The 18,810-nt window shown below is 40.6% G+C and overlaps 1 protein-coding gene across 1 annotated transcript; it reads left to right on the forward strand.

Moving 5' to 3' along the window:
• Nucleotides 1-15,649: 15,649 nt before the first annotated feature.
• Nucleotides 15,650-18,378, forward strand: LOC116313078 (lipid droplet assembly factor 1). Its single transcript, XM_031730649.2, has 5 exons — nt 15,650-15,809; nt 16,103-16,216; nt 16,329-16,497; nt 16,586-16,731; nt 17,356-18,378. Exons 2-5 carry the CDS (start codon nt 16,124-16,126, stop codon nt 17,422-17,424), a joined length of 477 nt encoding a protein of 158 aa, XP_031586509.1. The 5' UTR covers nt 15,650-15,809; nt 16,103-16,123; the 3' UTR covers nt 17,425-18,378.
• The last annotated feature ends 432 nt before the right edge of the window (nt 18,379-18,810 follow it).

Genomic DNA, 18,810 nt, shown 5'->3' on the forward strand with positions numbered 1-18,810 from the left:
CGATCACTAGGAAAGTGCAATTTCAAAAAATTTGCCTCAGCATCAGTGTACGGAGCTCAACCCAGATCAGTGTTGCCATGACATTCATTTGGCGTGTTAACCCCATTCAGTGTTTCGCCAATGTTAATGTGACATTTTATGCGAGAACCAGTGGCTCATTGTCACGGCCTCCAGGGAGAGAGGCAGACATGCTGCGAAATCAAAACGGAGAGATGGATGTGTGCGTGTGTTTGTTGGGGGGGGAGGCGTCACATGCAGGTGTCCCATATTCCCCCACGTGAGGCTGCTGGGAGAAGGTGTTGGTGTGTGAGGCTGGTCAGTGCCAAGAAATATTCCCTCTTATGAGGGGGAGAAAAAAGAAAGTGCCCGGGATCTATATTTTCTGCAGCCAGATATTAAAAAGATAACTAAACATAAATCAATCAGAGGGGAAAATTGTATTTTCTATTTCACGCATCTTTCTCTGCTCCATTTCCTCTCTGTCTCTCTCTACCTGCTCAGCTCTGCAGCGTGTGTGTGCGTGCGTGTGCGCGTGTGTTTGCACAATTGTGTGTGCACAAATGTGTGTGTAAATAAAGTTTATATTAGACAGAAAGGAGCTTTAAAAGTGTTTGTGCCATAGGACCTGTAATGTATAAGATCGAATATGTATTTATACTCAGTCATTAAATGCAGCACACTATTCTAATGATGTATTAATGTACTCATGACGCTTCTGGCATTTTTTGTTGGTATTTTTCTGATAGCGATTTTCTACACAATGACTTTTTCGAGCAGTCTTTTACCCTCCTCCATGGCAGTATTTCAAATCTGTGTTTTTTGATCGTATTGGAGTGATTATAGGCTTGCATAATCCACTTTTTTCCTCCTCTTAATGAATGTATTGACTGTATAAGGACTATGTATTACTGTGCTGTGAGAAAGTATGCAGAAAAGTATTGGCACATATTTTTAATTAAAGAAATAAAGAGCAGTATGTCTAAGTGTTGAGACACGGAGCTGAAGGTGAAGTGTGTTTTTTTTGTCTACTAATAAAATCATGCATTAATCAACACCAAGGACGTTACTACACAGATGTACATCCATAACAGAAACACAAAAGACTTAACTGCACTAATGCAGTAAATGTAAAAGTCTTGAAAGATCAGGTGGTTTTATTATTGATAAATGCACATTATTATTTTTTTAGGTAATCACATAATCATATTTTTTACTAGTTTTAAGCTGAAACCTAAAACGGATCCATTACTATCATTACTATTCAAATTAAAACTCTAAATTAAGATACTCAAAATAAATACAGTTAAGAAACTGTGTTAATAAAATACTTCTTCTGGATATGTGTTTTTAGTCTTTTTAGTGATTTATGGGAACAAAATTTCTAATTTGCCTTTACTTGCAGTCTAACTTACACTAACCCAGAGACTTTTTAGTCTTTCTAGCTGAACATGCAAAACTGGGGAAATGTATTAAACTAATAGGCATCATAAAGATCCAGACTATAAAAACTGTCTCAAGCCTTTAGAGCACTCTAAAGTCTGACTTACTGTACAGCAACTAGTAATACAAATTTTGAAGTTAATATATCAGATTTTGGCCATTTTTTATTTTTTTTTGCCTACTGAGTTACTGAGACCAGTGTAAGAGAATATATGAGGTAATACAGAAAGCATAATAAGTACCTTTTAAGTAGAGCTATTCTTTTGAGATGATTGGTAGAATGTAGACCCATTGGTTTATTACTTACTTATTACTTTATTAGGTACAGCTGTTCAATTGGTTGGTACCAGGTGGGCTGCTCTGAGTACCAGAAATTGCTGCTCTAATGTGATTTTCCCACAGAACCATCTCTAGGGTTTACAAAGAATGGCCGGAGGCAGTTCTGTGGGTGAAAATGACTTGCTGATGGCAGAGGTGGTCACACAACATGTCAAACCTTGAAGCAGATGAGGTCCATGGTGCTGCTCCCATCAGCTAAGAAGAAACTGAGGCTACAAAAAAGTTGTCTGGGCTGATGAGTCTCGATTTCTGCTGCAACAGATGAACAGAAGTTACTGACTTTTAAAACAGCGGTTCACATTTTTCCATTTCCATATGAAACACTTTGCGCTGATTATTTTAGCCCCATTTATCACTTACTGTGGTGGTAGAGCCAGCGTGTAACACTGATTCAGGACAGCATTTCCCCCGGTTTGTGCAACGGTGCATAAATCTAGAGTTTCAAATCCAGCTGTGTACCATTAAAATTATGGGAACTACAATCAGTGTGGTTTAAAGCATTTACAAAATACTGCAGAGCTGGGTAGATGTTATCATGTTGCTACTTACACTGCGCTAACAAAGCAGAAGCTCATCGGAAGCAGTCCAGCAGGTTGCTCACAAGCTCATACAGCGAGAGGAGGGATTCGTGTGTGTGTGTGTTTGTGTGTGTGTGTGTGCAGATATATGTTATTGATGGAATGTAAAGCCAGTCCTCATAATGTAAATCAGTAAATTCTAAGGGGGCTAAGGTAAACCTCTAGGCAGTGATTGTGAGTCAGTGTCATGCCCTCTGGAGTGATTAAAAGATGATGCTGTGAGTGTGAGTGTGTGCGTGCCCAATTAAAGTCTTCTGACAGCTGCCCTGAGTCATCCAACACTTTGTTCCTGTCAGCGTCAGTATAAGTGAGAAACGGAGCTGGAGAAGATGTTATTTTATCAGACCATAATCACCTCTGACTGAAGACAAAGCAACACAATTGTGTCATCTTTCAAACTCCCCCTGGTTACATTCACAGGCAGTAAACCAATCTCTGACTTGCTCATATTCACAATCTACCAATCATCAATTCACAGAGCTCACGAAAAGCCAATTAGCACTTCTCTCATTAGGAAAATAATGCTCACATTTCACTTTCCCTGCATAACAGTCACATTAACAGCAGCTGCACAAAAGAAACGGTGCGTTTGTTTCATGGAAACAACCTGCGAGTGGTCTCTCAATAAATCCACACTGGATTGAATTTTACGATCTGAGGGGACTGCGCTTTTCATCTGTACACTAAGATAAAGTCTGTCTTTCTGATAAATGTGCTGTCCACTCTTACGCATGTGAAGCTTATGCTTCAGAAATGAGGAAATAAGGAGGGAAACATGGAAGGAGAGGAAAAAACACAGAGTCTGTGTATTCACATGGCAAGTGTGAGCAGGCTGTTGCTGCAGTAATAAAGATGGATGAGCCTGTCGGATGCTGCCGATTGTGGCTGCGTGTGCTCACGTGGGCATTCAGCTGTATTCTTGGTATTAACAACAACAATAAGTTTTAAAAAAGAATACATTAATATGAGGCTAATATCCATCGAATGATAAATAATTATGAAGTAATGCAGTACTGGTGCGACCCAGAATTAGCAAGCTTATCTAATCAAGTGCATATGTTCATCTATATATCCAAGACAGAGATTAGACATCATCCAAAAAACACACGAAAGGCTGATTTTAACATTACAACAGTTTCTGTGGTTGTTTCAGAGAATGCATCTCACATACATTGAAGGGATTTCATTCAAACTTTCAGCCTGAGTGAAGACAAATTGAGAAAAATTAAATCAAACCCCGGCACATTATTTTATCCAATTTCCTTGTCTGCCTATCATTCAAGTTCACATAATACTGTGAAAACTTTCATGCAATTTCTTCTCATTTCAAGCAGCAAATCCTTTTAATCAGGGGCTGTCAAACTTCCAGTTTTATCATTTACAGTTTGATGGCTGAATTCCACTTAGCTGCTTCAGTCAGTCAACAGGTTTTGTGCGTGCTGGCTCACCGGGACATGTGAACAGAGCAGAGCAGTGTTAATGATATTAGTCAGCAATGAAAAGTTCAGGCTTCAAAGAAACATTTCCGTCATTAAATGAAATATCTTGTAAATATAGGATGAAAATTTGTCAGTCTGTTTTGATTTTACACCTGAAAACAGTATTTATGTTGCACTGTGTGAGCTTTTTCTTCTCCAATGAGCGACTCAGAGAGACGATGTTTCTGGGCTGTAGTTAGGGGGAACTTTGATTTACCGAGGTTTGAGATTTCAAGAAATCCAAGTGTTTTTCTTGAGCCGCCCACATTGACGTAAAGCTCACGGCATAGGTGTGAGACAGGATGCAAATCACTTAGGAGCGAGGCTTCTAATTCCCTGAAAATCTGTGAGACTTTAAATGTAATTTGATGTGATTGATGGTGCCACACGAAGCTTTGAGATCAAGGAGGATGAAGATGGAGTGCAGACCCAATCCGGCAGCTGTAAATACATAATTTAAGGCATCTGTTCAAATGTTTGATGGAAAACCATATATACTGTTGATCATAGGTTATGTTTTTGCAGCATTTAAAAAGTAAATGCTGTGCTGCACTGATGCTTCACAGGCTTGACTTTTAACCCAGTGAAAATATATCTCATATTAAAATCTTAGTGCACTCAAGTGTAATGGTGGGCAAATCCTCAACTGTGTTCAGGATTATTTCACTTGAAACTGTTCTGGAAAACATGTTTTGTATAGAATATTTTTGCTTCAATTTGGGGCAGCTGTGACTTGGGTCATCTACCAAGTGAAAGGTCGGCAGAAATTCTGCTTTTATTGTATTTTACATATGTGGAAAATCTATTGCAAATGCCTCTAAACTAAACAATCTAAGGAAATAGACCATGAATGTCACAGCAGTACAAGTATTTATAGGCATAATTTTGGTTTATTTTAATTATAATGCAATCTCACTTGTAATTAATTACCTTTTTATTTATTTATTTTAATTTGGTATACTGTGTCCATTACACACTGTGCTATACTTTCTTACACCTATCTGGTTAACAGCTACACTGTGCTACAGTAGGTGCACTGGGTTACCCCTTCGTTTGCTTTCAGGGTTGCCTTAATTCTTCATTGCACAGATTAAAGAAGGTCCTGGAAACATTCCTCTAAGATTTTGCTCCATATTGACATGACAGCATCACAGTTGCTGCAGATTTGTCAGCTGCACATCCATGATGTGAATCTCCTGTTCCAAAACATCCCAAAGGGGTTCTGCTAGATTCAGATGTGGTGACTGTGGAGGCCATTCGAGTACAGTGAACTCACTGTCATGTTTAAGAAAGCAATCTGGGGTGTTTTCAGCTCTGTGACATGGTCAGCAACAATACTCAGGCAGGCTGTGGTGTTTCAGCAATGCTCAGTTTGTACTAAGCAAGACGCAGAAAAGCTGCTACATACCTCTCTGACTCCAAATTCTGATGCTGCCATCCAAATGTTGCAGCAAAAATCAAGATTTATCAAACCAGGCGATGTTTTTCCAATCTTCTGTTTTCCAGTTTTGTTGCTCTTGTGTGAATTCTAGTCTCGGTTTCTTGTTCTTAGGTGACAGGCTCGGCACCCGATGTGGTCTTCTGCTGCTGAAGCTCATTTGCTTCAAGATCTGGTGTGCTGTGTATTCAGAGATGTTCTTCTGCATACCTTTGGTGCATGTAACAAGTGGCTATTTGAATTACTGTTGCCTTCCTATCAAAAAAGTCCGACCTCTGGCATCAACAAGGCATTTTCATCTAGAGAATGCCGCTCACTGGATATCTTCTCTTTTCTGGACTGTTCTCTGTAAACCGTAGAGGTGAGAAAATCTCAGTAGATCAGCAGTTTCAAAAAAATAAAAAAAATACTCCGACCAGCTCCTCTGGCATTAATTTCTGGCACCACATTCAAAGTCAGTTGAATCACTTTTCTTCCCCATTCTGATGCTCAGTTTGACCTTTTGCCGGTCATCTTGTCCGCGTCTACATGCCTAAATGCAGTGAGTTGCTGCCTTCTGATTGGCTCATTAGATATCTACATTAACAAGCAGTTGGCCGTGAGTGCAGTCAGCATTTTACCTGCTTAAATTTTCCAAATGGCCTAAAACCCCCCAGAGTTAGAGGAATCATTTCACATTAGACTGAAAAATCTACACGCTACAATATTTAAAGGGAACTTTAACAACTTGGATTCAGAGCAGAAGGCAATCACTAATAACGGAGCTCTCTAACCTCATTTAATAATACAAATAAAATTTGCGAATATCATTTATTTGCTGGGCAAAATATTTTTGATTTCGTGCCGCATTGTACTTTTCCATATGACCCTGATGAAGCCCTCTTCAGTTTGTGCTTCTTCAGATAAGCTTTTCAGTGCCTATTAACGCTCTAAGCATGACCACTTAGGCAGTATGCACCATGAAAAGCTTTTTAAAGGTTTAAATCAAACCTTTATGGTAATATAAGGTGTATTGAGAGAGGTCAGCGGAGGAGTCTGCATAACAGCAGTAACAATTCAGCACAGTCATCCTTGCAAAAACCAGTACTAAACAAACTCAGTGTCGAGGTTTTAATAACCTTGTACAGGGCTGCATTGCATTTCCTCCTAACACACAGGTGTTACAGCACAAATGTGGGTGTTTCTGATATTTTCTTCAGAGAGACATCAAATTGGATTGCATTATATTGTTATTATATCTGTCTGTGATGTAGGCGTCTGTCACTGCTCCAGGCGCTCTCTAAAATACTCAACTCATCCTCCTTACTGAGCAATAACTGCTGTAAGTATGTGTTTGGACCTGCCTTCGCACAGAGTTAAATGAAACACAAAGACAAACAACAGCACTCCGTCTTGTGACTCAGCTGATGAGGTTCGTCACACAGATGAGCACGATTAGGGACATCGGTAGCAGTTTACAGTCACAGGAGTGTCACACACCTGTGAGTCTTTTTGACTGCAGGAGGTGGCAAATCATGTCTTGATTGTGGTAAAATTATATAGTAGGATGATGAAGCTTTAAAAAGGTTTGTATTCAGAGAACAAAGTGATGGGAGCAAATCAGCTGAATTGTTCCGGGAAATGTATTGAAGAAGGTGGTGCAGAATATATGGTACAGACTGGAGGAAATAAGGTAATTTTTCCAACCTGAAAGGCCCTAAAAAACATTTGTTTGGCAGACAGTCATCTTATGAGACACCTGAACACAAAACTTATCAGCTGTAGCTGTTTCACGCGAGAGATTTATGCATGTTTGTGCCGATCCAGCTGTGCTCATCTGGTAATCTGGATTTTGCAGCATTTGAATCTCCGTGTTTTGACAAATACACTTCCAGGTCAAACAAATCTGATCAAAACACACCCACGCAGCCACGATAAGGTGTAGTCTGTACTAGTGGGAACTTTTATAGAAAGGCAAGCAGAGACGAGGAACAAAGGGGAAAAAAGCTTTTAACAAGACAAACTGGACCCGATTAAAACCTGTGTGCTGGCTTTTATTTTTTATATCCTTTTCTCCCCTGTGGCTGATTTCAAATGTGAAGAAACTAATCATAAATCCTAAACTGGAAAACTAACACATGGAAACCTGGAACACTTAGAAATACCTTGACGACTTGAAGACACAAAGGAGGATTAACAGACGATCTGACAAGGGATAACGGATAACAGGCACAATATATACATACACAAGGGTCAAAATAGAGACACAGCTAGAACGAATAGATATGACGAGACAGGGGAAGCAAAACTGAACACAGGACGAGAGATTGTCAAAATAAAACAGGAAACACAATGAGACGTACACTAAGAGACACGGGCTTCATACTGGGGTCGGGGGGAGAAACCGACATGGATGCCCACGACAGACAGGGGAGACATGGAATGAAAGACAAGGAGGGGAACAGAAAAGCGAGACAAAACACAAGGACATGACTAGGACTCGGAGAACGAGAGAGCGAGAGACACACAAACAGAGAGGGAGCGAAGGACAGATAGATGAAGGCAAAGGCACAAAGAGAAGAGAGAAGAGAACATAAACCAGAAATTACAAATAAACCCAGAGATATAAACAGGAATAAAGTCAATAATAACTGTAAAAACTTGAACTTTAAGCATCTTCAAAATGCAGCAAAAGGAATCATGAATGCAAACTAAACTCTAAATGCCGGGCCAAGTTTCCAGCACCCTGACAAATATAAATAAATCCATGTTCTTTGTGCTTGAACTATGACTATGAAGCACAATCCACACTATATAATTTAGAACCATCTATGACACAACCTGGCAACACACAACAACACTGTGCGTGTGGGCAGCTAATCTCTGCACGGGCATACAGAACATGATGCTCACATAGACTCTATACATGTATAATGTTGTAATGCTATTGTGGCTCCACTACTTTACACCTCGTCAGCGTGCAGACACAGTTGAGAGAGACTTTAGAAGACACTGTAACAAACAGTAGTAGGTGGGACAGTAAGTTGCAGACCTCTCCAAAGTTATTGCCAGTTATGCCTGTAGTTATGAAAAAAAGACTTTTTGATATTTTGATTAAACATCTGAAGACTTCAAATGTAAAAATGTTGTGATTTCTTTTTGTGTGTCCTACGAATCAGGAAACAGTGGCAGTGGGAGTTCTTCACTATTTAGAAATTTTAAAATGCTGCTTTTTTTTAATGAGAGCAATCCTCTTTCTTTGCATGTAAATGTCACCAAGTCAGCAGAACGGCACCAGTCTGTAGAGTTACTGCTATTAAAAAACTCCACAGGGGGCCTTTAAAGAAGTTTTGTTTCCCTGAAGTTAACTTTCACTGTTGTTAATTTAGTCATCAATATTTAATTCTTTAGAGAAATGTGCCCTAAAGCCACATAAAGCTCTCAGTGGTTTTAATCTACTTACTTAAACCAAAAAAATGGGAGGTGGGGTTCACCAAAGACTTACAGATCAGTTCCACACATGCCAACCAGCTTTTTTTTTTTTTTTTTTTTTTTTTTTTTTTGATGAAGCGAGTCAGAATAAATAATCAATTAAATGCATTTGAACCAATGCATTTAATGCAATTTCAAGGCGGTATAAAAATGTTTACCATTAAATGCTAAGACAAGTAATTGGACACTTTTGTGCTCCTTTGTGTTTATAGCAACCAATAAACTGCTGAGCCCTTCTGCGAGGAAACACAGAGTAGATTCATGAAGCACTCATGCCTTTTCTGTGATAGAGAATGATGAATCCATGCTAATCCACTTTCATCGTGCCTACTCCTTCTCCGCAGCTGCTTCACTTCTAGCTGTGAATATGCGCCTGTTGAATGTATTACCCGCCGTGCAAGCCCTTTGCTTTCATCTAGCTAACCACGCCACCTTGATGTTGGAGTAGTGCTTAATTCAGGGTGGTTTAGAGCATCAAACAACCTGCAAGTCCAAACAGCTAACAGAAACAAAAGGTCACCTGTGAAGTTGACACTTACAGCAGACGTGCGTTGTTGTTGTTTTTTTCTCTGCGCATTTGTGCAAGCGAGATATTATGCACATGCACCTGACAAATTTGTTTGCATCATAAAGGATCTGTTTAAACACTGACAGACCAGTGCCCTGCAGTTTGATTAGAGGATGTTCTACCATGTGGAGCACTGCTGTAACCTCCAAAAAAAACACAGGAGAAAATCATCTCTTTTTCCTGTCCAAATCCTTCAGTGCTGCACAAATCCCTCCCTTTGCTTCAAAACAATCAAGTTAGGTTTAATGAGCGAGTCCAGTCACTGACAGTAAAGCTGTGATATATGGCCAGAAGACTATCCCTGCCTTCCTGAGGGGCACATTGTGAAGTGATGGGGAATACAAAAGGACGTCTACAAGTTTAACAGTCCCTTGTTGCCATCCTCATTCGTCCCCCATCTTTACTGTCCCCCTTCCCGCTTTTCTTCTCTTCTCCAGGTCAGACTGGCACAAAAGTGAAGCAAATAATGCATGAGGGTAATTTACTCTACCATCACCTTTCTTTAATGGTGACCTCTCAAGCCCATCTTCCTTCTCTTATATAGTCTCTCCTGTCTCAAGAGCTGCCACTAATCCTCTTGCTGCTTTTAGCCAACTCCCTCTTTAATCATAATTCAAACAGTGTATCAAAATGCAGGTGCAAAAGGCACCGAGAGCCATCCATCAAAATACTGACACTGAATAAGAACCTGAATATGTGATGAGGAGCAGAAACAACACATTGCAACACTTTGCAGCACAGGTTTTTCCCCCTTTTTTTTTCTTGCATAAACCCACTGACCCGACTTTGGATAATATTCACTCTACTTTGTTATTCAGTGACGCCTCATAGATTTTGCATGTAATTGATGGAAAAGTTTGTTTAGTGACAGACTGCGGTGACAGTGTTGATTCATTGTAATTGAAAGTGGGGAAAACACTGATTAAGTATCGCAAATTAAATTACCGTCTATGATGTATTTGATGATAAATCAAAAGCCTGATGCTAGGGTTTATCAAAAGAGACGCACATGGTGAGGACAGAAGAAAACAGGCAACATGTGACTCCTAAAATCTAACTCGTACGTCTGGGAAGGCATTTAATTGCCAGAAGGTACATGAAAAGATTGATTCCACATGCGTGTCAGGGCATTCATTAATTTCTGCTCTGAAGAAGCTCACTGTTTTTGTTCTAGGTTGATTTTCTCACAGTAAGGATTAACTGCAGATGCAACTGGGTACTAAGCAACTCAACGGTTTGATCAGAGAAAAGTTCGCCTGCATGAAATTAATCTTCTCCCACCGTATGCTTGAATAAATGAGTAGTTGGGGATCAGACAGTTCTCTGTTATAAGGATACAATAAAGTCTCTCTGGATACAGAGCACCTCCAGGGGTCAGAAAAAATGTTCATATGTGCACTTCATCAAGTACACCTTTCTAGTGCGAGGATGGAGGCCCTATTTTTTTCTTCAGAACTGCCTTAATTCTTCGTGGCATAGATTCACCACGATGATGAAAACTTTTCCATATTGACATTAAATATCACACAGTTGCTGCAAATCTTTCAGCTGCACATCCATGATGTGAAGCTCCCATTCCATCACATCCAAATGTATCTTACTGGATTGATATCTGGCGATTTTTAGCGAGCCTGTGCAAACTGCTATCTCAGTTTCCTGTTCTGAGGGGTCTCCTGTCCCTCGCTGACTGAAACACCTCCAGATTCTGGCCAGTGATGCTTCCAGCCCTGTCAGTCAGTTTGTTGATCCTTCTGGTATCTCCCCACTGCCACCACCACCACCAGACAACAGCAAAGTAGATGGCATGTGTTACCACAGACTGGTAGAAGATAACTTTCTAAAGTCTCACATAAAATGTTCAGGTTTTACAGATGATGCAATGATGTATGATGCCTTTAAAATGGTATTCAAGAAACCAGTAGGTTAGGAAATCTTATTCCATTATTCAGGCTACGGATTCAGCATAACTGGTGAGCTTCGGGGCTGCTGCTGTCATTTTTCTTTTAAAAATACCACCTTTATTGCCACGAATGGAGAGCTTTAACCAAGTACACGTCATTATCTCCTCCTGTGTCCCCTCTTGAGGGAGGGTGCAGTGGTGCTGCTGCTGTTGGTCAGCTTTAAGAGGCCGATGAGGGCTCTGACTTCATCCTCTGCAGCGCCCTTTACCACCCTCCAGGGAGCTCCCTTTGAGCCTCTCACTCTGCCCAGTCGGAGGACAGGAAGCACAAACAACCCCCTTCATCTGGCAAAATGACAACCACTGACAATGAGGGCTATCCTATTTGACACAGGGCAGACTCCAAAGACATTTTGTTCTCCTGCGGCCAGCTGTTGGACGAACACTCCTGTGCAGCTTCAAAGAGAGGCGAACAAAGTGAGGAAGTGTGAGAGAGAGGTGTGGGTATCGAATGGGACAAGCTGAACAGAGACGAATAAAAGAACTGGGTCCCTCGCATTTTCTCATAATGCACAGAAGGCTACGACTGCAGTGTGTCAGCGAAGGGATAGACATCAGTAAACAAATGATATTAAAAAAAATGCTGGACATGCACCAGTTAACAGGGCACCACTGGAGATTTCCAACTATTTCATGGTTCTTCATCGCTCCTCCTCTCGCAGTGATTAGTTTTTACAATCAGTGAATGCAAATTGGAATTTGCTGACAGCCCATCAATCACATTTTGGTTGCAATCTGTTGAGCAGCCTGACACATGCCAGTAGACATATCGTGGAGTCAATTTGCTCTCAGACAGCCAAATATATCTCCGTGCCACATGTATATGGGACATATTAACAACATTCAGTTTTCATCTACGCTCAAGGGAGAGCGGACTGCTCGTCACGCATGTCATTCACTGTTTCTCCAGAGCCACAGAACAGCTCTGTTGCATTTAGATGTCTTATTTTGACCAGCGCAAAGCATATATGAATTAAACCTAGCGCACAGCCAAAGTGATAATATGATTTTGCCTCATTTAAATCACATTTTAGTTGTATATTTTACTTAAAGATCTTAAATGAGATGTGAAAGAGGGTTCGTTTTAGAAATGCATGGCAGTTCACTTCAGTCACTTTGGTCACAGAAGGGAAAGCTCCTCATTAGTTCTGCTTGACATTTATTATTTCAGCATCAGTAGTAGTTTCAGCCTTATAAAAAATCGACACAGTGCTTGAACCAGGTGTAGTATCTTTTTAAAAAACCACTCCTGAACAAAGTGCCTTTAATTTTGCAGACTTAGACAACATGTTTTTGGCCTAATGAGCAAAGAAAGCCTATAATTACCTTCTAGCATTGTGTAATGACCATGTACTTTGAAGGTGATTAAACCTCTACACCTCCTCTGGCTCCGATTTAAGACTAGATTTTTTTTAAATCTAGATGGTAAGTGAGGACTGATCCAAGCAGGTCAGGTGTGTAGCATAATGTACTGGTGAAAGGCGACATAAAACAGAGAGGTGGCAGCTACTTGAAGGTTTGTTGCCCACTGCAGCTCTAAGTGATGAAAAATGAATGCTGCACTGCCGTGGTGATTTGATTGATTTCAACATGTTTCCTCCTAAATAATGCATTACTACAAAACACTGTATGATGGCATGTAGCGCAGCAGTGCACAATTTCAGGCTCGGGGACAAAACGCATTGGAGAAGATAATCCAAAGAGAAAAGTAAATAGAATAATATTGTTTGAGTTCTCACCTGTTGCTTGTTACTGAATAATTGTAATTTAAGGGGGTGCTTTGTTTAAACTGACTTCAACTACAAAACAATATTAAAGATTTGCAAAAATAGGCTGTCAATTGCTTCAAAGGTGTCATTTGTTTCTTAATGATGTATTGATTACTGAGTGTTTGATAGATGACTGAGATTTGAGGCTGGTCTCCCTATGAGATGTTTCACAGCTTTGGGAGAAGATGAAGCTTAATGCAGTTCAACAGGGGCGTGCTGATGAACAACCAGCACGCAGGCAGGGTCTTGTTAATGAAGCATGCATTGGTTGGCAGTCAGAAGTTATGTGGAATGCAGTGCAGCAGCCAGCCTGCAGAGTTTCCCACTATGAAATGTGTAATCTGATGGGGAAGAGCCATAAAAATCAAAGCCTGAAATTCAAGGAGATTGCAGAGGGTGGGGGTGAAGGGTGCAGGCTGAGTTATTGGGAATCCCTTGTTGTTTGGGTGCAGATGCACAAACTGCATACATAATCTCCTCTTGTGTAACTCCTGTGTACCTCCTGAAAAGCCTTGGTTCACTGGGTTCACGGTGTTTAGCAGTCTGGAGAGGTGGATGCTGGGGTTTTTTCTGCCGCCGAACCTTCCCCCTGTACACAATACCAAACAGCGTGATTAATTAGTATGGCCAGCAGCTATAAAGGCTCCAAATAAGTTGTCATCACTGGTCCCAGGGGTGTCTCTCTTTGGTGTAATTCAGAACAGATCGCCCTGCCGTTTCGCTCGCCCATGCCTGGCAGTTATGTGCTCCCAAAAATTTAATGCCGTCCAAAACTCGAGGGACTTAACGTAATTTGTGGGCACCTGTGGTAATATCTGCTATCTTTTACCGAGGAAGCAATCAGCGGCGGAGGTGAAGCTCAGTCATTTGATATTCCGATCAGTCTTCACAGAGAAATCTTACTGTTGCCATCTAATAGCAGCACAGAGCTGAGAGCTAAACAGTGTGGTCATTATTTTTAAAGGGCCATTTCAGCCCGACAGACTCGAAGTGAAATAGGAACCCCCCCTACAGGATCTCAGGGGAACTGCTGATAATAAAGCACCTGCTGCAAAGCCTCGGCAGTCAGTATGAGGGCATGTTCAAAAGGTACCGTTTGCTGAGATTACTCCACATCAGAGGTGCTGAGTAATCTCGGATAATGATGTCACCTGCTTGTGTTTGCTTTCTACTGAAACACACTTCCAGAAATGCACGTTTATTCTTCGCTGATTTCCGTTTTACTCCCGTGACAATAAAAACAAAACGGCAAGAACAAATCACTTGATCGTTCGTGACCTCGTGACCAACTCAATTAAGTCCATTTGTGTTTTATGGCACAATTAAGCCGAAGCAGAGAAGGCTGGCACCGGCATCCATCATAATTACTGACTGCATCATTTAATGACAGTGAATAATATGTCTGAGGAGGAGGGGAAGACACGCAGCTGCGCAGGTGGAAATATACTTGAGAGTAAAGGAAATGTCACCGCTGAAAAGGAACAAGAGAACAATCTGGGACGAAACTTCACTGTTCCAATAATCAGTTAATGGCAAAATAAGAGGTAGCATCAATATAACGTGAAGCAGTGATCGTAATCTCCACATGATTATTAATGCATTAGCAATTAAAGTATTACATGTTATTATCAAGTTATTATTTGTTTTTCCATTTAAATATAAATAAATAAAATAAAAATAAATAAATAAAACTGTATCAGTGCTGTTATGGTGTTGCAGGGTATCATTTTTACCACTAGAGGGCAGTAAATATACATGAGTCTGACTAAGGTCAGGCGAAAACTATATGTGTTTTCATTATGGACATTTTATTACTATATACGTCATTCTACTGCCTTATGGTTACCTATCTGTATAAGTTTCCTTGTGGAAAAAAATAAATATTTTCCTAATATTAGGAAATACAGTAAATAAATAAATAAATACACATGACTAGCCATGCTTATTTTAGAGTTGCTGCTGGTTTATTATTTTGGAAGTGAAATCTATTGTTCACATTTATTTTCTCATTTATTTAAATTGATTTAAATCTTTTATAAAAGGTTTTAGAGGGCAGTGCAAATATTTGGTCACTCCAGATGTTTGATTCCTGCATCCTTGCATCCAGATTTTATTCTGCGGCAGAGTCACAGAGTGATATCATCAGTCACAAAGTGTCTTGATTCATGTGCAGTCATCCAGGTAAGGAAATCCCAAAAAGGAATCCAAGTGAAGAAGTCCCTTGGATGAGTGACGCTGCAACGTTTCTCCCACTGAAAATGATGAACAGAATCAACTTTTTGGGGCCATCAGTCATTTGTTTTCTCCAAAACATATGAAAGTGCAGGGTGGGGAAGAGCTAAAGTTTCATTTTACAATGTAATGAGTGTATTATTTTAAAATTTAAATTCATTTTTGTATTATTTTGTCAATGATCTATAAAAATTGCATATTTTTATTTTCTTTAATGCACTCCCTCACACGACAAAGCCTTCAGTATGGGCCTAGGTTACTTTTATTGTAGATTATACTATTTTTAATTTTCTTTTGCTCTGTTGCTCTTGCTAGCCACCTAGAGCTGCAATACCTGAGACCACCACTAGGTGGCAGCGTTAACCTCGAGAACCGTTTCTGAGTTTCTGTGAAGAGGAAGAAGGAGGAGGAGGGACGAGCAGAAAGGAGATGTGTGTTTTAAAAAGGGTGTGCTGTTTCCGTGGACGTGTTTTAAGCAGCCACGGGACATTCGTGATTTCTCACTCATGTTGTGAGCTGCCAATACTCAGTTTAAGGTTTGTACCTCACAGCAGAACTTGTGTTATATGTTTTTAAAAGTGTGTAATGAAATGGTAAATGGTAAATGGCCTGTACTTTGTATAGCGCTGAAAGTTACTTTCGTCCAGTGAACGGCAACAGAAGTTCACAACAGTTGTTAGCTTTATCCCAGATTTTGTTTGTGGGCTAGTTTTTATTGTTACTGGGGCTGAGCTGAGGATGTGTTGAGCCGTTGGAGTAACTTTTAAATAGGAAGCTAAGTGGTGGGATTTAAGCAGCCAGACTGACTGTGTGTGTTTTTCCTCGTCAGTCACTAAAGACCTGTGTGGAGATGCAGACCAGCAGCAGTGAGAGGGGGGCTGACTTTGAGCAGCTGAAGAAAAGATGGACGGCCTTGGTGAAACACTTACAAGATGACCCCAGGGTAACCCAAAACTTCACACCTCCACCTGTCAAAGTCTTTTATGTTTTCCCTAATTTGTGTCCATCAGCTGATGGTTTGTCTTCCAGCTGCACTGAAACCTGATCTCTTACAGGTAGCACGGTTGCTGAATACGAGACTTGGACGGTACCTCAGCAGCCACTCGTTTGTAGCTCTCACAGCTCTGATGTTCAGCGCCATGGCTGCAGTGCCTGTTGGACTCTTTGTCACTTTTGCTGTTGTGACCACGATGATATCTGCAGTGGGTTTTGTTTTCTGTGAGGGTAGGTGCACTCACCCTTGCGCTGTAGTATTTTATAACACCGCACCACCTGGTAGTCACAAACCTGTCACCTGTGTTTGCTCTCTCAGCATTCCTGTTGTTTGTCGGAGGGTTGGCTCTGCTCTGGGTGCTCTCTGGTATCGCCCTCTTCGCCATCGTGGCCTCGGCCGTCGTTAATGTTTTGTATGTCACCACCTTCAGCCTGTTGAACCGTTACTACCCACATCTGACAAAGGTAACGTACTGACAATTAAGCATGAGTTTAGTTGCCTTGTTTGGAACAAAGTTTGTGTTGTAAATTAAAGTGGATCTATTGTATTCATTTTAAGTTCAATGTTATTATTCATGAGCTCTACTAGAGTAGCTCTGACATCAGACCTTCATTCACTGTCTGAAACAACCTTTTAACTCCCTTAAAGACAACTCTCTTCTGATTGGCTGCCTGAGAGATCAGAGATCACAGTAGTTCATCTCTCAGATTATGTGAAACTTTTGACTTATTAAATAAAAACTATATACACTCAGTCGTCACTTAATTAGGTGCACATCTTCAGCTTCTTGCTAATGGACCAAAATCTGTGAGGAATGTTTCCACCTCCTCGTTGAATCTGTGCCATGAAGAATTAAGGCAGCTCTGAAGGCAAGCGGGGGTCCAACCCTGCACTAGTAATATGTAACAGAAAATAAGGAGAAACATAGCAGGTCCTTTTTAGACATAAACAGGCATATATTCCCCTGATGGCAGTGTATAATCATCCATATATGTTCATATCATCAGTTAATGTTAAAAAGTTTGTAGCTTGCATTGGAAACATTTGTTTTCTTAGTGGAATTAATCTGTTTTTCTCTTCGATAACAGAAAGGTGTAATCGAGGGAGAGAAGACTGAGTGTGAAACTTCAACAGAGAAAGACTCGAAGGCCAACTAGTTTTTCTTCTTCTGCCTGCCTGAAGTTTCGAGTGAGCCCTGCTGAATCCGGGAGGTTGCGATGCAGTGATACAGACTCCTGAACGTGCACTATGGTGTTTTGTTTGAAATCTGCTGTTGTAACAGATCTCATTGTTATTGTATGTCTTAAGCCTAATATTGTTATTATTTCAGTAGGCTCACTGTAGTGGAGAAAGAGAGAGACCCATGGAATAACTAACATTGAACCTACCTCATTTGCTAAGTCAAGTAGCCTTGTTTTAATCAAACGCCAAAGACGCAGGCAGCTTTCTGATCTGAAGAGTGAAGCCGATGGCGAGGCGTTTTAAACGTGCACTCATTTAATGGCCACTCCTTTGATTGTGTGAAGACTTACAGCTGTGTAGTAGTGTGCCTGTGTTATTTATCCATCCCTTATTTGTAGCGTCCAGTTTTAAAAACTCTCAAAAAACATTCAGTGTGAGGGCTCATTGACCAGTGAGGGAGGCTTTATGTGAGGCTCATTTCAAGAACTAGAGAAAAGGGGGAACTCATGCACTTGCAGTGTTACTTTATCCCCCCCCAAAAAGGTCATGCACTACTTCATTACAGATGAACGTTTTGTTAGAATGGAAATGCCGATATATTTGTGTGTTTGGCTGCAGTGTACAGCTACTTGATGTTAAGTGAAATGCACCAAAATGACTGTCATGTGTTTATGTTTGCTGTTACGTGTGAAGAGGAACGCTATCTTCTGTCCAAACAGAGGTGAAAATATTCTGATGGGTCCCTCCAAAAAATAAAGAATGATGAAAAATGTTGTGTAGAACATGCAGTTGTAATTATTTACTGTACACAGCTGTTTATATCAATCATAATGAGGCCAAACTCCATGTACTGAGAAGATGTTTATCCATACTGCATATTGTGCATCTGATGACTGAACTCAAATTAAACGTTGTTGGGGTAAATTGAACCCAGTGCACGCTGTATGGTATGTTTCGCTATTCTATCAACGTTTCTGTACTTCTCTTATTATCAAAAATAATATGGTCTTTGCTTCATCCAAGTCGCATCTTGAGTTTATCTGGCGTTAGCTGGAGTAAGTGAACTCTAGCTTGTCGATGTTCATTAGTTTGATCCCTGGTTTGTTTCTGGGAAAAGACATAAACACAGCCTCAGGAGGGGTCACGAGCTTCCACACGAGCCTGCGTAAATGGGAGGTTTGTGTCGGGAAGGGCATCTTGTGTAAAATCTGTGCCAAATCAAGTGTGGATTCATTTTGTGCGCCCTCAGGGGAAGGGAGTAGCTCAAACTATGTTAGTGTTCCTCCAGTGTTTTCTATGAAAGCTGAAGTGATGGAGAGGCGTTTTGGACCATTCCTCCCTAGGCTGTATCACATTTGATG

The sequence above is a fragment of the Oreochromis aureus genome, linkage group 4 (assembly GCF_013358895.1).
Source record: "Oreochromis aureus strain Israel breed Guangdong linkage group 4, ZZ_aureus, whole genome shotgun sequence".
Taxonomy (NCBI): Eukaryota; Metazoa; Chordata; class Actinopteri; order Cichliformes; family Cichlidae; genus Oreochromis; species Oreochromis aureus.